This window comes from Gracilinanus agilis, chromosome 3 (assembly GCF_016433145.1).
Source record: "Gracilinanus agilis isolate LMUSP501 chromosome 3, AgileGrace, whole genome shotgun sequence".
In the NCBI taxonomy this organism is placed as follows: domain Eukaryota; kingdom Metazoa; phylum Chordata; class Mammalia; order Didelphimorphia; family Didelphidae; genus Gracilinanus; species Gracilinanus agilis.
The window spans coordinates 237,237,923-237,262,860 of NC_058132.1; the positions used below are offsets into that span (position 1 = coordinate 237,237,923).

Below are 24,938 nucleotides of genomic sequence, written 5' to 3' on the forward strand. Positions count from 1 at the left end.
AATCTCCAAAATACTTCATACTAATTTTAATGACATCTAGGATTTAAGCTAACATTGGATAGTGTTTTAAGCCATGGAAAGTACTTTACATTTATTATCTTTTTTGAGCCTCATAACAACCCACTAAACAAGGTACCAGTGTTGTTATGACTGTATTATTACCATTTTACAGATGGGGAAACTGAACCCAATTTCCTCATCTTAAAATGAAGGTTTTTGTACTAGAGTAGGGTCATATTGCTTTGTAAAATCCGAGGTAATATTCTAATTTAGTCTTACATTCCGTTGACTGCCCTAAGATTCTGGCCTACTGACAAAAAAAACTTGTATGTATGTGTATGTGAATGTGTGCATAAACACACATAAATACTGTTTCTTCCCCACTCTGGGGGAAAAAAATAACCCAAACTCTAAATTTTAGAATTGGAAGTAAGTTTGGCGGCCATCTAGTTCTGACCTACTTGAGTCAGATAACTTTTGGACTGTATGGATTAAAAAAGACCACATTCTACTGAGAGGAAGTAAGATATGTAAAAATAAAAAATATAAAGTAATACCAGGATTTTTTGATTCATCACTTCTTCTACCTATTTTTATTATATGTCTAATGAATAAGGAGTAGGGGTGTTGTATGAATTTTATAGATTTCTACACATTTAATTTATCCATCCAGAATTCCAAATGGATTGCTCCACTGACAAATTCCTTTTAGTGGAGAATCGTTTAAATGGTCATTTAAGAACACTGTAACAGTTTTAAATGCTTGAATATTCACTGCCCAACTCACAGGCTCAGTCAGTCCTGCCCTACTGATACAGATGTGCTGATGCTTTACCTAAAAAAAGTCTTGTTATCTTGTGCCCTGATCACATCATTTCTGGAGTCCTGCTTTCAATTTGGGGTACCACATTTTGAGATGTCATTAACAAACTGGAATGGATCCAGAGGACAGTCAAAGAAAATGAGAAATGTTTAGCCTAGAAAAGAGAAAATGATGGGCAATCATGAGCCAACATGAATCATAGCTTTCAGATATTATAAAGGCTGTCATGCAGAGGAGGAGATAGGCTTGTTCTTGTCACCAAGAAATAGAATTCGGAGCACTGGGTATAAAATGCCTAGAGTTAATGAAGAGAAACAATTTAAAACACTTAGAGCTTTCCAAAAGTGAAATCAGTTGTTCCAGAGAATTGTAGGGTCCCTGTAGCTAAAAGTCTTCAAATGGAACACTTGTCAGAAAAACTGTAAAGGAATTTCCTTTACAGGCATATGATTAGCTTTAACACTAGTTTTCGACGTTGAGATTTTGTTTGTTATTATAACAAGTGCTACTGTTCATTGAGGGAAAAGGGAGTATTTTCTTTTTTTTTTTTTATATCGCAGAGCATGTCAGGCAATGTCTTGCACATAAGTTAACAAATGCTTCTGAATTGTAGATTTCACACAGTCATAGAATTGAGCCTCATTAAATAATCAATATTCATGAATGGGCTACCATCACCATGACACTTTTGGCTTTAATAATAGCTTCTTCTTTCTCCAAATGTGATTGGTGCTACTTTGTTTAGTTGGTGAAAGAAATGGCCAACCACTCCAATATCTTTCAAGAAAATCCCAGATGGGGTCACAAAGAGTCATACCCAACTGAAACGATTGAACAACATTCTGCTTGGTGACTTTCATCATTCAGCTTAGGTCTGGGCCAACTATAATTGATTTCCTATTGCTGGTCTATCTAAAAAGTCAGGGTTAGACTACCCCTGAAGATCCCAGAGCATGAAGTGGCTATAGTAAAAGGCTACCTACTTGTGAAGAAAAACAGGGATCATAACAACAATGGCCCTGTCTTGCCAGCTACCTTTTAATAAATTTCATTTGGTCATTCAACAAGAATTATAAATACCTACTGTGCAGTAGGCAATGTGTTTGGCACAAGGATAGAAACCAAAACTATAAATTAATCCCTTTCCCAAAGACCTTTCTTTCTACTGGGTGAGGGAGAGAATTATATACACAGGGTTTGATTCCTATTTCTTCCTCACGTGCTCTATCCTCTGTTTCACATGGAATGGGCAGGGAGAGAATTATATACACAGGGTTTGATTCCTATTTCTTCCTCACGTGCTCTATCCTCTGTTTCACATGGAATGGGCAGGGAGAGAGGTGAGAGAAGATATTGTCATTTCATTAAAAATTTCTTTCTTCCTCTCTTTCTTTTTTATTTAGAATATTTTTCCATGGTTACATTATTTATGATTCCCCCACCACCTGCATTCCCCCTCCCAGAGCTGACAAGCAGTTCCACTGGGTTTTACATGTATCATTGCTCAAAACCTATTTCTGTTATTCATATTTGCAGTAGAGTGATCTTTTAACACCAAAACCCCAATCATATCCCCATGGAACTACCTGATATGTTTTTCTTCTGCATTTCTGTTCCAAAATGTTCTTTCTCTGGATGTGGATAGCGTTCTTTCTCATAAGTCCCTCAGAATTGTCCTGGATCATTGCATTGCTGCTAGTAGAGAAGTCCATTACATTCAATTGTGCCACAGTTTATCCATCTCTCTGTACAGCATTCTCCTGGTTTTGCTCCTTTCACTCTGCATCAATTCCTGGAGGTCATTCCAGTTCACATGGAATTCCTCCAGTTCATTATTCCTTTCAGCACAATAGTATTCCATCACCATCAGATACCACAATTTGTTCAGCCATTCCCCAACTGAAGGACATCTCTTCATTTTCCAGTTTTTTTGCCACCACAAAGAGGTTGGCTATGAATATTTTTGTACAAGTCTTTTTCCTTATTATCTCTTTGAGGTACAAACCCAGCAATGGTATGGCTGCATCAACAAGCAGGCATTCTTTTAATACCATTTGGAGGCATAATTCCAAATTGCCCTCCAGAATGGTTGAACCAATTCACAACTCCACTAGCAACGTATTAGTGTCTCAATTTTGCCATATCCCCTCCAACATTTATCACTTTCCTTTGCTGTCATATTGGCCAATCTGCAAAGTGTGAGGTGGTACCTCAGAGTTACTTTAATTTGCATTTCTCTAATCAGAACTTTTTCATGTTTTTAATCATCATGTTTTAAAATAATTTTTAAAATAAAATTTCTTTTCTTTTGTAGCCCAACTGACGTTGGATATTTAAACAGAGGGGAAAATTTTAGAAGGCCGAATGTTAGAAGCAGAATAGTTGATAAGTCTAATTCCTTAGACATTTCTCTTGCAACAGTGGACCTGAAGACCTTTAAGTGCAAATTGATGGATATCATTCAAAGGAACAAAGAGAGGTGGAGAGATTTAGCAATTGAAGGTATTCATGAATACATTTATCCTCTTTTTTCCATAATGATGCCTTACTTCAGTACTTTGGATTATTTCCCATTTTATAGTATATGTCATGGCATGTTCATGTTTTTTAGAACTAAATGGTCTTCCTCTTCCTCTCTCTCTCTGTCTCTGTCTCTCTCCTTCTCTCTCCTCCTTCTTTTTTTCTCCTCCTCCTCCTTCTTTTCTTCTTCTTCTTCTTCTTCTTCTTCTTCTTCTTCTTCTTCTTCTTCTTTCCTCTCTCTCTCCTTCTCTCTCTCTTTTTCTTCCTCTTTCTCTTCCTTACCCACTTCATTCTTTTGCTTTTACTCCCATAGAAAGAGTGGCTATTGTGAAAGGAAAAAAGTGTTTTGTGTATTAGGTGCTATATATATATCACCGGAGAAGTGCAGGGATAAACACACTTGATACAAAACTAATAATACCTGTGTTTCTTTGAAGTTACTTCTAGGAGTCTTTAAATATGAGCAAAATACACTGGACTTCAAGAAAGAAGACCCTGGATCAAGACTTGGGCTTAAACAGTCCTGTTTCTACCAAGAATATTCCATAAGACCGTGTTTTAATGATTTAACTTACCTATGTTTTAATGCCCTTATCTATATACAATTTAAATATCCTGGGGGTCCTTACAATTTCTATTGTTTCATATATATATATATATATATATATATATATAACTAATCTATTCCATTGATCCAAAACTCTTATTTCTCAGCCAGAAACAGATCGTTTTGAAGACTGCCATTTTATAACACAGCTTGAAGTCTGGTACTGCTAGGATGCCTTCGCATTTTTTTTCCATTGATTCCCTCAATATTCTTGGCCTTTTATTCTTCTAGATGAATTTTGTTATATTTTTATAGTTCTATAAAATATTTTCTGGTATTTTGATTGGTATCGGACTGAATAAGAAAATTAACTTAGGAAGAAATGTCATTTTTTATGTTGTAGATTTCATTTATTTGTGAGTAATCAATATTCATCTAGTCATTTAGATCTTTTTTGTTTGCAATTTGTTTTATAATTATGTTTATATAGTTCTGGGTTTGTCTAGGAAAGTGTACTCCTAAGTATTTTATACTATCTGCTATTATTTTAAATGGAATTTCTCTTTCTAACTCTTCCTGATGGGTTTTGCTGGTAATATACAGAAATGATGATGATTTATGTATTTCATAACCAATAACTTTTACAAAGTTTTTAATTGTTTCAATTTTTGAACTGATTTTCTGGGGTTCATATCTAGAAAACATGATAGTTTCCAATTCCTCATTGTCTATTTTTATTCCTTCGAGTTGTTTTTCTTTTCTGATTGCTACAGCTAGCATTTCTAATGTACTCCTGAATAATATGGGTGATAATGGACATCTTTGCTTCACCTTTGATCTGATGGGGAAGGCTTTGATTTTATCTCCATTACATATAGTGCATGCTCTTGTTTTTAGATAAATGTTATAGATTGTTTTAAGAAAGGTTCCCTTTATTTCTGTGCTTTCTAGTGTTTTCCATAAGAATTAGAATTTTATTAAAAGCTTTTTTCTGTATCTATTGATAAAATGATATGATTGTTTGTTGTTTTTGTAAGAAAGTTAGTGGTTACACAATTGATACACACTCTTGGGCTGTATCCTAGAATTCCAGATTTATATCATATTTTGCCATTCTTACAAACCTGAAGTTCCAACAAAAACGACATCCTTATTATTTTATGAACCAAATATTCCATGATTTGGTGGCGAGTGGATAGAGTACCAGGCCTGAAGTTGGGAAGTTTAATTTTTCTGAGTTCAAATCTGGCCTCATACACTTACTAGCTATGAGACCTTTACCCTATTTGCCTCAGCTTCCTCACAGTCAGGCATGACTAAAATGATTGAACAATAATAATAAATGTTTGTAGAAGGAAATTAAATTGTGTTCTTTTGGGGACACAAAGCACTAAAAAATCCTAATATTACTATAGTAAAACATCTGACACATTCTGACTATATGATCCTGGGGAAAACTCATTAATTTCTTTGTGCTCCAAGCGACTCTTTAAGATGGCATGTTACAGAGAAGGTGCCTATCTGCATTAATACAGAGAGATCCTATACCAAATGAAATCAAAATTCCAGTTCAAAAGAAACAAACCAAAGACTCAGTTTTTTATAACTAGATAACCATTTTTCTCTCCTATTGCTCTATTTGATAATGATTCACAGACTACTTGGTCTGAGTCACCAAAGGTTAAATTCTCATAAATATACTTAATTTATAGGTGTAGGACATAAATAAACATAATTTAGAAACAGTTGCAGCATTAATTAAAACAGATTGTAAAATTTCTCATTGATTAGTCAGGTAATCTAATTAATTCAGAAAAGACTGTTTTGCAAACAATTTAAAAAGTATCTTCTTAGAGCATCCTCAGAGCAAATTCTAATGAAAATAAATAAATGAAAAAAAATTCCAACCTTACTTTGACCAAGAAATAATCACTGGGGCTATAAAAGAAAGACAAAGAAATACATTTTTTGATCTTAAGGTGCTTACATTCTAAAAGAGGTAACTCAAATAAGAAAGTTGATACTAAGAAAGCATTTTAGTCTGAAAGTCACAGAGGAAGAAGTAGAGAGCATCAGATTGACAAGTCCTTGTCGAGCAACAATGGTACTATTGATTTGATTGTAGTCCTTACAGTAAGAAGTAAATAGGGGGCACTAGAGAAGATGCCAGTGTAATATCTGAAAACCAGGCAGGAAGATGGTGAGAATGAAGCAAAGATAAGGATCTGGAATTGGTTAAATATAGTACATTTCCATCCATTAGGACATCAAGACTCTAGAGTAGGGATTCATGAGAGTACCAAGTAAGTGGTACACCCCTGAGTGCCTTAGTTCCTCAAAAGCATGCTCTCTGGGGTTCTAGAATATCACCAGCATCAAGAGAGGCCTGTTTGCTAGTTCATTATTTACAGGAAAAGGCTTATGATAGTTTCCATGGGTTGGGCAAAATTACCTGGTAACCCTTTCTGATGGTTTTAATTCTGTTTCATATTTTTCAAGTTCTAAAGTTCTTGGCCAAGACCAAGTTTGTGAAAAAAAAAATCACAAGAACTTAATGCACTGAGAAGGCTAGACATTTCTATCTATTGTAATGGCTACTGACAAACATATCCCACTGAGCATCATTAATTGGTCCCATGAAAGCTCTTAAAAGGAAAACGTTATAGGAACCAATTACTGCCACAGGAACCTCATACCCAAAGAGGACAAATAGCCAAAAGATATTACAATAAAAGTTTTAAAGTGTTATGATGGGGGGCACTTATCAGAACCATAATGAACCCAACTAAACTAAGGGTACCTACTCAGCAGGGAAGAGGGGTGTGAGCTATATCTTTTTCCCTACAAGAGTCAAGGGATAATCCCATAATGGAAAAGGCACAAAACACACAGAATCTCCCTCAGAATCTTGAGGAATTTTAGTCCCTCTTGCTCTGGGTTACCGTGACTACTCCATGCTCAATATCTCTTGTTAGAACAAGTTCTCCTCCATCTAATATTGGATCCTCCTGTACTAATATTGTCTTACCCAGCCAGGGTAACCTGTAAACATGTGATCTGACTAAGGACCCATGCAAACTTAGATTAGCAACTAATACCAGTTGGTTGTGGGTAGAGAGATGAGTGACTTTGAGATGTGAGAACCTCTGTCTCCTTTCACATATAGAATCAGAATTTTTATTTAATGCTTTGTCATTTATAATAAAATAATGTGACTACAAAATGATTTTATTTGAAATAACTTTATAGGTCTGGTGTGCCAGTTTTGCAAATGCCATGCTATCTCAGGAAGATATGCTTATGGACTTAGTTCAAAGATATGGGATTTCTTGAGTGAGGTCATTTCCTTACCTACATAAAGTCTAGACACACATATGTCTTAAGAATATAAGCATATATCAAATAAAAATGAGATAATTAGAGGGGGCACTGGCAGTAGGGGGAGATTATAAAAGTTTTCATGTAGAGGGTATTGCTTAAATTAAATCTTGAAGAAAACTATGGATTCTTAAAGGCAGAGATAAGGAGGGAAATTAATTCTAGGTATCCAGAATAGGTAAAGGCATGGAGATGGGAAAGGGGAGTCTTTTTTTTTTTAGGTAAATGTTTGTTTATTCAAAATAACTGAATACTAGCAGGCATTATACACAGGAAGAATGATAGACTTTCAAAGTTGAAAGGAATGAGTGAATGAACCAGAATATTCCACATCCAAATTTTCCCTTGTGCAACTAGTCATTGCTTCAAGTTCTGCAGAACAAGTCTAACCCTTCTTCCGTATGACAATGCTCTGTATTTCTTTTTTTTTAACATTTATTAATATTTATTTTTTAGAAAAGTTAACATGGTTACATGATTTATGCTCCTACTTTCCCCTTCACCTCCCGACCAACCCCCCTCCCGTGGCCAATACGCATTTCTACTGGTTTTAACATGTATCACTGATCAAGACCTATTTCCAAATTGTTGATAGTTGCATTGGTGTGGTAGTTTCGAGTCTACATCCCCAATCATGTCTGCCTCAACCCAAGTGTTCAAGCAGTAGCTTTTCTTTTGTGTTTCCTCTCCTGCAGTTCTTCCTCTGAATATGGGTAGCGTTCTTTTCCATAAATCCCTCAGAATTGTCCTAGGTCATTGCATTGCTGCTAGTACAGAAGTTCATTACATTCTGTTTTACCACAGTGTATTGGTCTCTGTGTACAATGTTCTTCTGGCTCTACTCCTTTCACTTTGCATCAATTCCTGGAGGTCTTTCCAGTTCACATGGAATTCCTCTAGTTTATTATTCCTTTGAGCACAACAGTATTCCATCACTAACATATACCACAATTTTTTCAGCCATTCCACAATTGAAGGGTAGACACTCATTTTCCAGTTTTTTGCCAGCAGAAAAAGTGCAGCTATGAATATTTTTGTACAAGTCTGTTTATCTATGATCTCTTTGGGGTACAAACCCAACAATGGTATGGCTGGATCAAAGGGCAGACATTCTTTTATAGCCCTTTGAGCATAGTTCCAAATTGACATCCTCATTGGTTGGATCAGTTCACAACTCCACCAGCAGTGCATTAATATTCCAATTTGGCCACATCCCCTCCAACATTCATTATTCTCCCCTTCTATCATTTTAGCCAACCTGCTAGGTGTGAGGTGGTATCTCATAGTTGTTTTGATTTGCATTTCTCTAATTATTAGAGATTTAGAACACTTTCTCATGTGCTTAATGATACTTTTGATTTCTTTATCTGAAAATTGCCTATTCATGTCTCTTGCCCATTTATCAATTGGGGAATGCCTTGATTTTTTATACAATTGATTTAACTCCTTGTATATTTGGGTAATTGGACCCGTCAGAGTTTTTTGTTATAAAGATTTTTTCCCAATTTGTTGTTTCAGTTCTGATCTTGGCTACATTGTTTTTGTTTGTACAAAATCATTTTAGTTTTATATAATCAAAATCATTTATTTTACATTTTGTAATTTTCTCTAACTCTTGCTTGGTTTTAAAATCTTTCCTTTCCCAGAGATCTGACAAGTATATTATTCTGTGTTCACTTACCTTATTTATAGTTTCCCTCTTTATATTCAAGTCATTCACCCATTCTGAATTTATCTTGGTGTAGGGTGTAAGATGTTGATCTAAACCTAATCTCTCCCATATTGTTTTCCAAATTTCCCAGCAGTTTTTGTCAAATAGTGGATTTTTGTCCCAAAAGTTGGGCTCTTTGGGTTTATCACACACTCTCTTGCTGATGTCACTTACCCCAAGTCTATTCCACTGATCCTCCCTTCTATCTCTTAGCCAGTACCATATTGTTTTAATGACTGCTGCTTTATAGTATAGTTCAATATCTAGTACTGCTAGGCCCCCTTACTTCACATTTTTTTTCATTATTTCCCTTGATATTTTTCATATTTTGTTATTCCAAATGAACTTTGTTATAGTTTTTCCTATTTCAATAAAAAAAGTTTTTTGGTAGTTTGATAGGTATGGTGCTAAAAAGGTAAATTAATTTGGGTAGAATGGTCATTTTTATTATGTTAGCTCATCCTACCCATGTGCAATCAATGTTTCTCCAATTGTTTAGATCTAGTTTTAACTGTTTGTAAAGTGTTTTGTAGTTGTTTTCATATAATTCCTGTGTTTATTTTAGTAGATAGATTTCTAAGTATTTTATATTGTCTAGGGTGATTTTAAATGGTGTTTCTTTTTCTACCTCTTGCTGCTCTAATGTGTTGGAAATATATAGAAATGCTGATGATTTATGGGCATTAATTTTGTATCCTGCAACTTTGCTAAAGTTGTTGATTATTTCTACCAGCTTCTTAGTTAATTCTCTAGGATTTTTTAAGTAAACCATCATATCATTTGCAAAGAGTGATAGCTTAGTGTCCTCATTGCCTATTTTGATACCTTCAATTTTTTTTTCTTCTCTAATTGCTACTGCTAGTGTTTCTAGTACAATGTTGAATAATAGAGGTGATAATGGGCATCCTTGTTTCACTCTTGATCTTATTGGTAAGGCTTCTAATTTATCCCCATTGCATATGATGCTTGTTGATGGTTTTAGGTATATACTGTTTATTATTTTTAGGAAAGGTCCTTCTATTCCTATCCTTTCCAGTGTTTTCAATAGGAATGGGTGCTGTATTTTGTCAAAGGCTTTTTCAGCATCTATTGAGATAATCATGTAATTTTTGTTTGTTAGATTGTTGATATGGTCAATCATGTAGATGGTTTTCCTAATGTTGAACCAACCTTGCATTCCTGGTTTAAATCCCACCTGATCATGGTGAATGATCTTCTTGATCACTTGCTGGAGTCTCTTGGCTAGTATTCTTTTTAAGATTTTTCCATCTATGTTCATTAGGGAGATTGGTCTGTAGTTTTCTTTCTCTGTTTTTGGTCTACCTGGCTTTGGAATCAGTACCATATTTGTGTCATAAAAGGAGTTTGTTAGGACTCCTTCTTTGCTTATTATATCAAATAATTTGTATAGTATTGGGATTAGTTGCTTTTGGAATGTCTGATAGAATTCACTTGTGAATCCATCAGGCCCTGGCCATTTTTTCTTAGGGAGTTCTTTGATGGCTTTTCCAATTTTTTTTCTGATATGGGATTATTTAGGTATTCTATTTCTTCTGCTGTTAATCTAGGCAGTTTATATTTTTGAAAATATTCAACCATATCTCCTAGATTGCTATATTTTTTGCCATATAATTGGGCAAAATAGTTTTTAATGATTGCCTTAATTTTCCCTTCATTAGAGGTGAGGTCTCCCTTTTCATCTTTGATACTGTCAATTTGGTTTTCTTCTTTCCTTTTTTTATTAGATTGATCAGTACTTTGTAAATTTTATCTGTTTTTTCAAAATACCAGCTTCTAGTCTTATTTATTAATTCAATAGTTCTTTTACTTTCAATTTTATTAATTTCTCCCTTGATTTATAGTATTTCTAATTTATTTTCATCTGGGGATTTTTAATTTGCTCGCTTTCTAATTTTTTAAGTTGCATGCCCAAATCATTAATCTCTGCCCTCCCTAATTTATTAACATATGCACTCAAGGATATAAATTTCCCCCTAAGAACTGCCTTGGCTGCATCCAACAGAGTTTGTTAGGATGTCTCATTATTGTCATTCTCTTCAATGAAATTGTTGATTGTTTCTATGATTTCTTCTTTGACTAGCTGCTTTTGGAGAATCATATTATTTAATTTCCAATTATTTTTTATTTTCCTAATCATTATTTTTAATGCATTATGATCTGAGAAGGTTACATTTATTATTTCTGCTTTTTTGCATTTGTTTACAATGTTTTTATGCCCTATTACATGGTCAATCTTTGTGAATGTACCAAGTGCAGCTGAAAAGAAGGTGTATTCCTTTTTGTCCCTATTTATTTTTCTCCACATATCTATTAAATCTAATTTTTCTCGGACTTCCTTCACCTCTCTTACCTCTTTCTTATTTATTTTTTGGTTTGATTTATCTAGATCTGAAAGTGGAATATTTAGATCTCCCACTAGTATGATTTTACTATCTATTTCCTTCTTGTGTTCTACCAGTTTTTCCTTTACAAATTTGGATGCTATGCCATTTGGTGCATACATATTGAGCAATGTTATTTCCTCATTGTCTATACTACCTTTAATCAGGATGTAATTACCTTCCCTGTCTTTTTTAATCATATCTATTTTTACTTTGGCTTTGTCAGAAATCATGATCTCTACTCCTGCCTTTTTTTCTCATTTGAAGCCCAAAAGATTTTGCTCAAGCTCTTTACCTTAAACTTGTGTATGTCCACCTGCCTCATATGTCTTTCTTGTAGACAACATAGGATTTGGGTTTCTAATCTGCTCTGCTATTTGCTTCCATTTTATGGGAGAGTTCATCCCATTCACATTCAGAGTTTTAATTATCTGTTGTGTATTCGCCAATATTTTGGTATTCTCTCCTTGTTGTACTCCTTCTTCTTACACTATTTCTTTTTAAACCAGTGGTTTGCTTTAAGCCAGTAATCCTTGTCCCCTCCCTTAATTTACTTCCCTTTCTACCCCCTCCCTTATCATTCTCCTCTTTTTAATTTTAAAGGCCTAATAAATTCCTTCCCCCTGCTCTTTTTCCCCTCTTTTTTTTTTTGACCTCCCCACTCCCCTGCTTGGTTTATCCTTTCTGACTTTCTCAGTAGGGTTGGATAGAGTTTTATATCCCAATGGATAAAGCTACTCTTCCCTCTCAGGGTTAATGACACTGAGAGTAAGGTTTAAATATTACCTCTTAATGCTCTCTTCCTCTCCTTCTCATAATAGTATTCATCCCCTCCCCTTCCCATGCCCTCTTTGTGTGTAATAGAATATCCTATTTTTCTTATTCCTTCAAGATTCTCTTGGTGTCCTCTACTGTTCACCCTCCTCTTTCCCACCTACCCCCTTATCATTTTAGATGATTTAGTACTCCAACCTCTCCTTGTGAATAATTCTTCTAATTACTATAATAGTGAATAATATAATGGTGAATAGAGTTCACTACAGAAAATTATACATAACATTTCTCCACATAGGAATTCAAATAATTAGATCTTATTGAAACCCCTTAAAGAGGCATATTTAAAAAATAAGAGTTTTCTTACTTTCCCCTCTGTTTCTTATTTACCTTTTCATGTTTCTCTTGATTTTTGTGTTTGGATATAGAACTTTCCATTTAGTCCTGGTCATTTCTGTGCAAATACTTGGAAATCTTCTATCTTGTTGAATGCCCAAACTTTCTCTTCGAAGTATATAGTCAGTTTTGATGGGTAGGTGATCCTTGGTTGTAGATCCAGTTATCTTGCCTTTCTGAATATCATATTCCAAGCTGTGCGGTCTTTTAGTGTGGAGGCTGCCAGATCCTGTGTGATCCTGATTGGTGCTCCTTGATATCTGAATTGTCTCTTTCTGGCTTCTTGTAAAATTTTTTCTTTTACTTGGAAGCTCTTGAATTTGGCTATTATATTCCTAGGGGTTATCTTTTCACGGTCTAGTGTAGAGGGTGATCTATGGATCCTTTCAATGTCTATATTGCCCTCTTACTGTAGAACTTCAAGGAAGTTTTGCTTAATAATTTCTTTTAGTATGGAGTCCAAATTTCTATTAATTTCTGCTTTTTAAGGAAGACCAATGATTCTCAGATTGTCTCTTCTAGACCTGTTTTTTGATCTGTCAATTTCTCGGTGAGATAGTTCATGTTTCCTTCTATTTTATCAATATTTTGACTTTGTTTTATTTGTTCTTGCTGTCTTGATAGATCATTGGCTTCTAATTGCCCAATTCTTTTCTTTAGAGACAGGTTTTCTGTTATAAGCTTTTGATTTTCCTTTTTGATTTGGTCTGTCCTGTTTTCCAGCTGTTTGATTTTGGTCTCCAATTTGCTTATCAATTCTTTTGATTTGGGGGCATCATTTTCAAATTGCCCAATTCCAGCCTTTAGAGACTAGTTTTCAGCTACAATCTTTTGGTTTTCCTTTTCAATCTGGTCATTTCTGGTCTTCGATTTACTTGCTTCACTTTCCAATTGCAAAATTCTGTCTTTTGAACTGTTATTTTCTTGCCAGATCTCTTCTGTCTTTCTCATAATCTCAGATTTGAACTCTTCAAGACCTTGTGACCCATTTTCATTGTTTTGGGAAGTGAGAAATCAACTATTGTTATGTACTAAGGTTGCCATTTTGATAGAAGTGAAATTCAGGAATCACTCCCCCAAGAAAAAATTGATTTTCTTCTCTTTATACAGTAATTTTGAGTACTCCCATTACATTTTGTCTTATATTCATCTATCTATCTATCTATCTATCTATCTATCTATCTATCTATCTATCTATCTAAAATTCCTTATGAGACTATGAATTCCAGAGAGACAGGAACCATGTTATATATAGTTGATGTTCAATAAATATTATTTGAATCAATGAACCCATTCTGAGCAGACAAATGATTAAGGTAAATAATGTTGATTTAGAGCAAACAACATGGGAAAGAAAGGATTTTTTTTCATCCTGAAAAGGCCCCATTTTCTAAGAAATGTGTTTATATGCAATGTATATAGACAGTTGTGCCAGGAGTTCCTTAACATAAAGCTCACTGAAAAAAATCATTCTTTCTCACTTAAAAAAAAAAAAAAGGTCAAGTCTTGGATAATTGATGGCTCAGGAGTTCAGTACTCTGTAGCCTAAGGGTCTTCAACCTTTCCACACTCTTGGATTAGTGATATGTTTTTGAGGCCTCTATGGAATTCACTTAACAGGCTATTATCATAATGATCAAACATATGGGATTCTAATTTGGGGCCTTGATGTTTAATTAATATCCTGAAGTCGTGATATTCTGCCAGTGTTCACCTAAGTGCAATTATAATGAAGATTATTCTATCTTCAGTATATTTCCAAAGGTGACAGTATGAGGAATGGAGAATGATGGTGGTGATGCTTGAAATGGTAGAATGTTTTATTAGTTGTTTTACTGTGGAAAAAATTTCTCTGCAGATATTTTAGAACCTTTTGAGGAAACCAAACATGATGCAGCTATTATGTAGTGAGGATTTGGAATAATTTATTCAAGTATATAACAAATTAAAAGAAGCAAGGAAAAATCTTTTGTTTTCATTTTCCTGTAAATACATGAAAAATTAAACACTGGATCGATTCTATATTTGATTCTATGGTGTTTGTTTAAAATACCATTTGGAATTTTTTAAAAAATTAATACAAGGAAATTATTCAAAGGTCACCTTTCTGTAAACCAGTTAAACCAAAACAAACAAAACTCTTGAAATTATGTCATATTAGATTCAAAATTCCTATAAGAATGCTTAAATTACATTTTAATAATGATTCTCATTCTAGAATGCCTTTCTAAAAAAAAAACAAAAAACAACCACTGACTCTGCACATAAAATAGTGAAGAGGGTTAGGTTTAATATGGTTTCTGTGTGAATAACAGGAAATATTAAGAACATCTTTCTTCATGTTGTGTCAGAATACAAGGTCATACTGAGACACCTTAAACCCTATGTGATTCCAATTGTTACAGATATAATATTTATCTAGATTTTCCACTGAAAACTGTCCTTAAAAACTGGTCTTGGAAGTTGCAATATTAATAATGTGATAACATTAATGAGGTTAGTGATAAGATTTGATAGCTGCCATTTTAATACAGAAGAATCAGGAAATTAGAAGAATAAAAGAAAATCAGTACCAAGGTTCAAGAGTATCACACCATTAACTCGATATATGACCCAGGAAAATTATACTCTTGCTTTCTCAGCTTTGCCATTTGTAAAACTGGATGGTTTTCTGTACCTACACTAGAGGACTGCTTTGAGGATGTTTGTTAACTTAGAAATAGCAATATTACTTTTAGCATTTAAAATATTTCTGGAGTATTTTGTGAGGGAAAAGAAATAGTAAATTAAGTGGTCATTTAATGTAAATGACATCCAAAAAAATCCCCTTTATTTGCCTAGTTACTGCTGAGAATCTGAAAACAAGTTACAGAGAAGTAGTAACCGCTCAATGGGAAAAAATGCAAATTGCATTGTAAGGTGATTTTTTTTTCTGTCTATACATTTACACTTTGCCTGTCAATGGGGAAATGATTCTTCGACTTAGGGTCAATCTTAGCAGCATTAGCTAAAAAAGGGACAGGATTAAAAATAGTAAATTATAAATTTTTCCATATTACATGTCATTACAATTTTAAAATATTCATTTTCCAACATTTTGCCATCCATGTCCTCTCTCTCTCCTTCCCTCCCCGAAAAGGTAGGTACTATGATATAGGTCCTACACATTTATCATATAACACATGTTTCCATGTTCATCATGTTGTGAAAGGAAACACAAATTGCTTACATTATAGAAAAATTAGTGGAGGAAATAAAATAAAGAATGATGTGTTTTAATTTGCAATCAAATTCCATCTGTTTCTTCTGTGGTGGTGGATATCCCTTTTTTTTGTCATGAGTCTCTTGGAGTTGTTCTGGATCCTTGCCTTGTTGATTATAGTGAAAATAGGATTTCATTTGAAATTACTAAGCAGACAGTTTAAGTCTGTTCTGAAACTCAGTTTGCTTTTGTAAAAGTACTTTCTTGAAAGGTTAACAGTAGGAATAAGTCTCCAAACAAAAGTAATAAAAATTTCTCTGAGTCACAAGAGTAGATCTAAAAATCATCCCTGTAACTCACAAAGCAAATGGTTTATGTAATAATTTTCTTCTGTACTTTAGAAATTTTATTCTAAATTCACTATGGTGGATATCTAAATACACTCCCATGACCATTTGCCTTAGTCCTACTATTCCTAAGTTCCTAACTTGCTGAGTTTTCCCCTTTAATTATGCTCTCCAGAATCTTTTTCCAGATTTAGCAAACTTTCCTTCCTTCATATTTGACCTCTTCCTCTCATACCCCTGATATTTTCTTATGTAACCCAAACACCAAAATCCATTGGTATGGGATTTTCTCTTTATTGGTGGAGATCAAAACCCTGCCCCTGAATAAAAGGATATAATTAGAGGGGAACAGAAGAGAGGTTCTCTCTCTTTGAGCTCTTGAGTCTTTCCAAGTCTTCAGACATTTTTCAAGTCTTCAAATGCTCTTGAATCTCTTCAAATCTTTGGGTCCTCTTGAGGTTTCTTAAATATCTTCAAGCTCTTTGGGCTCTAACAGTCACTTCCAATGTTCAGAGAGAATATGGATTATGAGGATCCCACTTCATGTTGCTTAATGGAAAATAAAAAACAAGCCAACATGAAAGGAGCTGATAATCTCCATCCTGTCTCTATGTCCAGATAACTGTTTTTGAGACTTCAGGGAATTTCCCTTTTCAGTGAAATTTGGGACTCTTTCTCATGGTTAAATAGTATTTCATTCCTAATAGGAGAGCTCCTTCAGTCTACACTAATCTGATACCTATTTTCCTTTATATCTATTCCCTGATTTCTGTTATACTATTTGCTTGGACAAAGATTTCTATACTACTTCCTATGTATGTTCATTATGCTGATACTTGGTGAAAAGGGAACCAAGCATGGGTCTTCTTTTCTGCATTAAAGAAAAAGTAATCAGAAACTTATCTTGAATCTGAAAATTTCATTAGCTAGACTAATAATATTTTAGAGAGTAGCTAAAATAACTCTTACCCAGGACTTCTTCTCTCTGAGGAAAGCAGAATGACCAAGATTCTGGTCTCAGACTCATACTTTCTTTCCTTGAAGGAATTAAAGTCTCCACTGGAGAGAGCAAGAAGAAGAGACTTGAAATATTTGTTCTGCCTTCTTTTCAGCCACAGGACACTCTCATGCTCCATGTGAGGGATATACCTTTTTATACTTGCAAAGAGCAAACATTTCTTCCCATCAAAGAAATTAGATACCCTAAGGATAAGATGACATCTTTAGCCATTAACTCCAAATGAATACCTTTCTCTCATGCTCCCAGATTTACCAATCACTCCCTAATCTCTCCTGAGCATTCTACCTACCAGTGAATATCACTTTATTTAGATGCTACTTTCTGTTATCTACTATCTCAAGGCTATTCTCCTTCATTTTTAGATATTAAGCACTTCACTTACTTTCTTGTTCTTCACCCCAAACTGTGCCCTTATGTTTTGGGACTTCAATATGAATGTTACTAAGTGTTAATAAGTGTTACCAAGTGTCCTAGTTTACCAACTCTTCAGCTCCCATAATGATCACTTACACTGTTTCTCAGATACACAGGGATAATCATTTATCTTTGATCTCATCATCACTCATAACAATTAAAACTCCAGAACTCTGATATTGCCTTCTGTGACTGTAACATCCTATCCTCCTACATGTTCCTGTCTCACTCCTTAGAACCCATCCCATCTTTCAGTCACTCTATTACTCCTTGCTTCTCCCACTTGGAGGCTATCACTCTTGCTCTGACTTCTCCTTCTTCCCTTACAAATTTGGACCCTTTAGTTATCTAGCTCAACTTTAAAACACCCTCTCCCCTTGAATCCCTTGCCACTTTTTCCTGTTTCAGTTTACCTCTTGACAAACTGGAACCCTAGTTCCTCTTTCTATCTCACTTTCTACTCCAATACAGGTAATGTTTCTGAGATAGTCATAAATGCTGACTAGATGTATTATACAATCTATGCTATGCAGCCTCAGTTGCTACACATAGATGCTCTTATTCCCTGAATGGCTTTCCACTGTATTCCCCACAACAGCTATTCCACAGAATCATAGAATAGAATTTGAAAGTTTGAAATGAAGGTTTTAATGTTCAACTAGTCCAAGCCATGCATGAAATGAATTTCCAGTAAAACACATTCAACAAAGTCATCCAGCTCTATAGCAGACAATTGCTATGCTAAAAATCTGGACAAAATATATTCACATCATTTGCCTCTTCCAGTAGTTTAATAAGTCTGCCCAAAACAACCAAACAAAAAAAATAGTCAAGAACTATTCTTGGTGAAGCCACACTGGCCCTTGTAATCAATGCTTGCCCATCTGGATGTTCACCATCCATCTCTTTAATGATCCACTCTAGAATTTACCCAGGAACCCAAACATTTGCTTCTCTCCTCAGGTCATCTGCACCACTCTTCCCACCCTCCCTTTGAAAGATCACACTGCCCTTCCTTAATGTGAAAATAAGAGACATCAACCATTAGTTCCTTCTAATTCTCTCAAAATTCCTCTGTTGCCCCTTCATGTTCTCTTCTTTTTCCCAGTTTCTAATGAGGAGAAGACCCTTTTGCCTTTCTAGGCTAACTGCTTTCCAAGTACCCTTGAATGCTTCCCCTAATACTAACTTCAGAAGCTTACTTCTCTCTCTTTCTAATCTTCAACCTCTCTAAATGCAAACTCTTTCTCTGTTGCCTATAAACATGTTCTGGTCACTTCCACCATTAAAATAACCCTCATTTCACTGCCATCATCCATGTTTTTTCCTCCTATTTCTCTCTTTTCTTTCACATCCAAACTACCAGAAAATAAATTTTCCACATTCATGACCTCTTTTCTCCCTCATGGCCTTCATGTTATGATTCGATACCTTACCATTTGACTAAAACTGCTCTTTTTAAAGTTTCCAGATATCTCTTAATTGCTTAATCAAATGATTCTATTGATTTTACATTTCCAAAGTATCAAAGTATACAGGTCAAATGTTCAAGCAGTGATAAGGTTTATTTAAAAGATCAAAAAAGAATACTATTAAAATTAAAATTTAGTAAACATAAGCCCAAAACAGATGGTTTCATGAAAGGAAATTATCTAAAAAGTAAAGTATGATTAGTTAAGCTAATTAGTATAAATAGTTAAACTAATTCAGGTTAACCTCAGAGCATAATGGGACAAATCTGTTCTGTATTTGCATATTAGACTTAATTTTAGTCCTAAACCTCAGGATTTTAATTATAAAAATGATAGAATGATTCATATTTTGAGAATATGCTTTAATAACTCAAAAACTCAGGAAAAATGTTAAAGTAAATGTTATGATAATACAATGGGAAAAAAGATGGATTAGGATTCCAATCCTGTCACCATGTAATATTAGACAAGACATTTTACATTCCTGGGCCTTAGTTTCTTCATAATTAAAATGGAGAGTTTGAACCAAATGACCTCAAAAGGTCCCTTCCCAACACTAAAGCCATAATTGTAAGATCTCTTTTCTTAAAGTAATTTTGAAGGAAAAAAAAAAAGAAAAGAAATGCTATCCTATTCTCTCATAAAAGTATTCCTCAAGCTGGTTGTTCATTTACAAAGTAAACAAAATTAGCATTATTTGTGTGTGTGTGTGTGTGTGTGTGTGTGTGTGTGTGTGTGTCAGTGGTGGTGTTTTTCCCCCACTACCCTATCATGAATGTAAGTAGGCTCTATCTATAAGCATAATTCTTTTGAAAGATTTCTGCTATATTTTCTTATCTGATCAATAGGTACAATTACTGAGCTGACAAATCAATGCTAACTCTGTTTGAGGCTCTTAAGTGGTTTCAATTCACCAGTGATCACATAATGAGCTCATCAATATTTAACATGATAGCTAGTACGATCTATCATGTGGAATAACTATTTCACCTTTGGGCCCCAAATCCTAGAGAATTTGGAGATACTGAAAATAAAAGAATAAAAACAATTATAGTTTTATTATTCCACTGCTAACTCTGCATTTTTAGAAAACTACATATCTTCCATTCTAATTCTATCTAGGAAAGAACAAAAATTCTCTCTCCAATGATCAGAATTATCAATACACCCCTTTATCTTTCTTTTCTTAATGTAAAAGTCATGAAGAAAATGGATTCCCACACAGGAGAATAAAGATGAATAGACTTTGGCCTTGCCATTCTTCATCTAAAATTTTTTTTCAATCTTGCCATTGAAAAAGAGCAAGGAAATAAAAATCTTTTTAACATATACTCATAGTCAATCAAAATAAATTCCCACATTTGCCATGTCTAAAAGAATGTTTCACTTTACAGCCTGAGTTTATGTTGCCTCTCTATTAAGAAGTGGGTGGTTTGCTTCATCATAAATTCTCTAGAGCAGTGATGAGCAAACTTTTAAAGAGGGGGCCAAAGGAAAGGAAATGCTCATCTGTCAGTCTGTTTCTAAGGCAACTCTTTTGAAGTTTCATTGCATTGTATCCTACTCATTGTATCCCTCAAATTGGGAATAATGTTGCTGGTTGCAGGATAGAACATTTCAGGAGACCGCATCTGGCCTGTGGGCCGTAGTTTGCCCATCACTGCTCTAGAGTCATAGCTAGTCATTGATAAGTTGTTTGTCTTAATGTTGTTGTATAAATCATTCTTGTTCTCTTAACATCACTGCATCATACAAGTCATCCCAGTTTTTACTGTAATAATTTCTTTAATTATTTCTTATGGCACAATAATGTTCCATTATTCACCATTTCCCAATCAATAGACATTACTCATATTTCAATTCTTTGCTAATACAAAAAGAGCTGCTATCGTTATTTTTGTATATATGGGTCATTTTTTTCTCTTTCTTTGATCTTTTTAAGATATAGACTTATAGTGATATTGTACAACTAAACAGGCTTTAAAATGGTTGTCATTACCCTCCTTCTCCTATCTTCTCCCCAACTCCATTTTGTTCTTAAGGTTTAATTTTTCTTAAACTTTCAAAGTACCTTTGGATTCATAGGTGGAAGCTGTCCACAATCATAGGATTTATTGTTAAGGTAACTCCAGAACAAACCAATTGCACAGCAATGTTTTAAGTCATTGATCAAATATCGTCTCTATTTATTTCAGTGACAAAGTAAAACATCTAATTGAAATGGTAAGATCCCAAATTTAGCATTAGAGAACTTGGGTTTGAATCCTTATTCTGCCAAGTAATGGTTGTGTGACTTCCCCAAGGCCTCCCATTTGTAAAATAAGAGAGTTTAACTAAATGATTTCCATGTTGGCTTATAGCTCTCAGTTATAGGATTCCATGAAACTATGATCTCATTCATTCTTCTATTAAGTAGCTTTGATTTGGAACAAATTGCACCTCAGCCTCTCCCATCTTTCTCTGCCATGCTCCTAACTAAGCTCGGGGTCTTCAGACTATCTCCCCTACCCCCCTTTACTTTTCTGCTTCCTTTCATGTGCTGTCTCCTTCTTCAGGTTCCAGGTCCCCCCAACCCTGCCTCATCTATTAGAATATAAGCTCCTTAAAGTCAGAAACTGTCTTTCTTTCTGCTTGTTTTTGTATTTCTAACAATTAGCACAGTGCCTAGATTCACATTATAATCACTTCTTAACTTGACTTGAGAACACTAAAAACACATTAAATAATTTTCTCATTTGTAAAATAAGAGAATAGTACTGGATCAATTGGGCAATTAATTTTTTTCCATTTTATTTTCATTTATTTTGTTAAATATTTCCCAATTACATTTTGTTTTTTCTGTTTCCATGGTATCCCATATACCCATTCCCCTATTTATCCAGGACAACTATCCCATATGACAAATAGTATTTTCTTTTTTTTTATTTATAACTTCATCTTTATTTTAAAAACAATACCATTCAAAGTATAAAATAGATCCATTTTCAAAGAACCATTTAAATATGGCTTTGAAAATTGCAATATTTTATTTACAAGAACAGATAGTAATATAATAGCAGTCATAGGAATTTATGATAAATAAGAATATAATTACTATTTCAACATTTTAGGGGGGGAAGGAAAGGGAAAGATCCTTTTATTTAAGCCACTCCTACAATGCCTTATAAAAATAAAATCAACAATAATGGGCATAGGTACAATTTGTATCTAAAACCATGAATTTGACTAACCCTGGGATCCAGACCCAGCTATCCCAAAGTTACAAGCAAAAGTGGGAAGACTGTTTCCCAGTTTATATATAATCAGCCTGCCAAGTAACACAACCCCAAAACTTCTGAGTCTGCACAGAGATTCTGTAAGCATCTCTATTAAATAGTATGCACATGTTAAATGAAAATTGAGATACTCTTAATCCTGCAGTACTATGAGGTTTGTAAAATCAAAACTATATTCATTGCCAATATTCAGAAAACTTGGATCCAGAATTAAAAATTAAATTAGGGGGGAAAATAGCCATAACAAATTGATACCTCCTCCACCCACTCCCTAATTCTGAGAGATGTAAGGAAATCTCTCCACAATGCAAACTGACCCAAGACTAAAGTACAGCACTAGTGAATGCTTATTTCACTGTTCACTGATTCTGTTATACTGTCCTCTGAATTTGGCCACTTTTTCCAGCAAACCTTCTAAAGTTTAAAATTAGTTCTTTAAAGTGAACTATTACATTTAGACCACCATGCATCCTTGAAAAGGGGACAATTTCTTACTATTGCATAAAAGTGGATTTTAAAAACCAATTCACACAGTCTAATGTAGCAAGAAAGACGAATCCATCCAATCTCCTAAGTCAAATGTTGTAAAATTCACTTCTTTTTGGACAATGAAATGGGCAAAATTCACTGTCCTACATCTCATCCTGTCAGTTTTAATAGTTTTGATGGCAGTTATTGCAGACAAAGGCAGCCAAGTCACATAGATAAATGAAAAAGCAAAAGCAGAAAAAATTGTAAGGATTCATCAGTTCTTTGACTTCTTCCAACAATTAAGAGTTTGATATCTATCATGAATAGGGTTACTATTCACTGTTTCTTCCATGTTTTGTATTTCAAGCACTATATGTTACTTCTTTAATGGATATTTTTGCATTATCATTTTAAAGGGTCTTCTCTAAAGTCACATAAAAATTGGGAGACATTTTCATAAACTACAAAAGTAATACAACAGGCTGGAGTCACTGTAATCAAATTAGGGATAATTCCTTTATAAAATCCTTGAATGCCTTCTTTCTTCCATGTCCTTCTGATTACATGTCGTATACCCTGATAATAGATGTGTTGATCTTGAAGACGGGCTCTCACTACCTGATATGGGTATGTGGCTGCCACTGCAAATATTTTTGCAATTGCTGCAATTGATATATATTCTAAGGTGCTCAATTGGGCCTCTTGCATTCTAGCCATGTGTTCATTGTACCTTTTTTTCAGCATTTCATACGTCATGAACTGAAGGGCTCCATGGGATGTTCCCAGCAGCCCAGGCACAAACCCCCTGTACAACCCCCGCACACCATCAGATTTGTAGATCTTGACCAAAGTGTCAATCATGCCCTCATACTTCCTCTCCTCGGGGCTGTGGTCATACTGTAACATGAGCCGGGTCTTGGTGACCCACAATGGGTTTGTAAAACACAGCGTCATAGCCCCAGCTTGAGCAGCAGAGAAAAGATAATCAGAAGCCTGTAGCTGGTCTGTTTTCCCCTCTGACTTATATGATTTAATGGCATTATAGAAGAAAAAGTAGAGTCCCCAAGATAAACCGGCCCCCCACACGTTCGGGGTGAGTCCTTGGTAGAGGCCTCGCACCCCGTCTTGTTTCCAAATCGTGTGCAGACAGTGGGCGATGCCTCTGTACTTGGGCCTCACTCTGAGGCCGTCACTCACTGCGAAGCGGATCTTCACGAGGTCCATGGGGTGCAGCACCAGGTTGGAGAGGATGCCCCCAATCACGCCCCCGACCATGTTCTCGTAGCGCACATGTTGGAAGATGGCCAGAGGGGTCGCCACCGCCAACACCTTCGGCACCAGCTCCTGATCCTTCTGGATGGGCTGTGTTGAGCACGGTGGCCTGGGCGCCACATTCTGGCCAGGAGGCACTTCGGCCGCCATGGCAGCGACCTTCGGCTTCCACGTCACAGGATGGGCGGGTGCTGCCAGGCACGAGGCTGCGCTCCACCTCAAATAGTGTTTTCTTAAAGAGGAAAGAAGTCGGCACAACAGATTGATACATTAAAAAAAAAAAAAAAAAAAAACCTGAAAAATTCATCAATGGCCAGCACGTGTGAACCTACCCTCTCAAATGCACAAAGTGGGAAATTGAGGCTGTCTACTCATATCTCTTGAGCCTCCTCCCCCTCCACATCTTTATCATTTTGGCATATTTACTTTTAATTTTTTTGGCAGGTCACTTCCTTTTAAATTATCGTTAACTGTATATGTCGTTTTCCATGCTCCAAATCAGTTCATGAAGACATGGTTGTTCAGTCGTTTTTCAGTCGTGCCCTACTCTTTGTGACACTGTACATCTGGGGTTTTCTTGACAAATAGAAGTTGATTTTGCAACATGTGCCTTAGTAGAAGAGAGGGATTTGCCTTGCTTGATAAACTGAACTGTGTGGATTGTTTTTAGTTTCTTTTGCTTGTTTGTGGATTGTTTTTAGTTTCTTTTGCTTGTTTGTTTTAAACCCATCTGTTCTTTAAAAATCCATTTTTATGTAATAAAATTAAGTTGTCCTCCTTGCAATAATATAAGGTGGCATAGATAGATAAGCAGAGATAGATAAATAGATAAATGGATCAATAAACAGATAGATGATAGATAGATAGATAGATAGATAGATAGATAGATAGATAGATAGATAGATAGATAGAT

General features: G+C 35.0%; 2 protein-coding genes across 2 annotated transcripts in view; one reads left to right on the forward strand and one right to left on the reverse strand.

Moving 5' to 3' along the window:
- Positions 1–24,938, forward strand: part of PDE1A (phosphodiesterase 1A) — a 459,479-nt gene that overhangs the window by 394,048 nt on the left and 40,493 nt on the right. The window contains exons 13-14 of the mRNA XM_044669733.1: positions 2,297–2,317; positions 3,165–3,325. Coding sequence (XP_044525668.1) covers positions 2,297–2,317; positions 3,165–3,325 — 182 coding nt within the window. The remainder of the gene's footprint in view (positions 1–2,296; positions 2,318–3,164; positions 3,326–24,938) is intronic.
- On the reverse strand, positions 23,090–24,832 carry LOC123242174 (mitochondrial folate transporter/carrier-like). The gene has a single exon (XM_044669732.1). It carries the CDS (start codon positions 24,173–24,175, stop codon positions 23,159–23,161), a length of 1,017 nt encoding a protein of 338 aa, XP_044525667.1. The 5' UTR covers positions 24,176–24,832; the 3' UTR covers positions 23,090–23,158.

Coding starts and splice junctions, on each gene's coding strand:
- LOC123242174 (XM_044669732.1), bottom strand. CDS start 24,175: ATGGCGGCCGAAGTGCCTCCTGGCCAGAATGTGGCGCCCAGGCCACCG.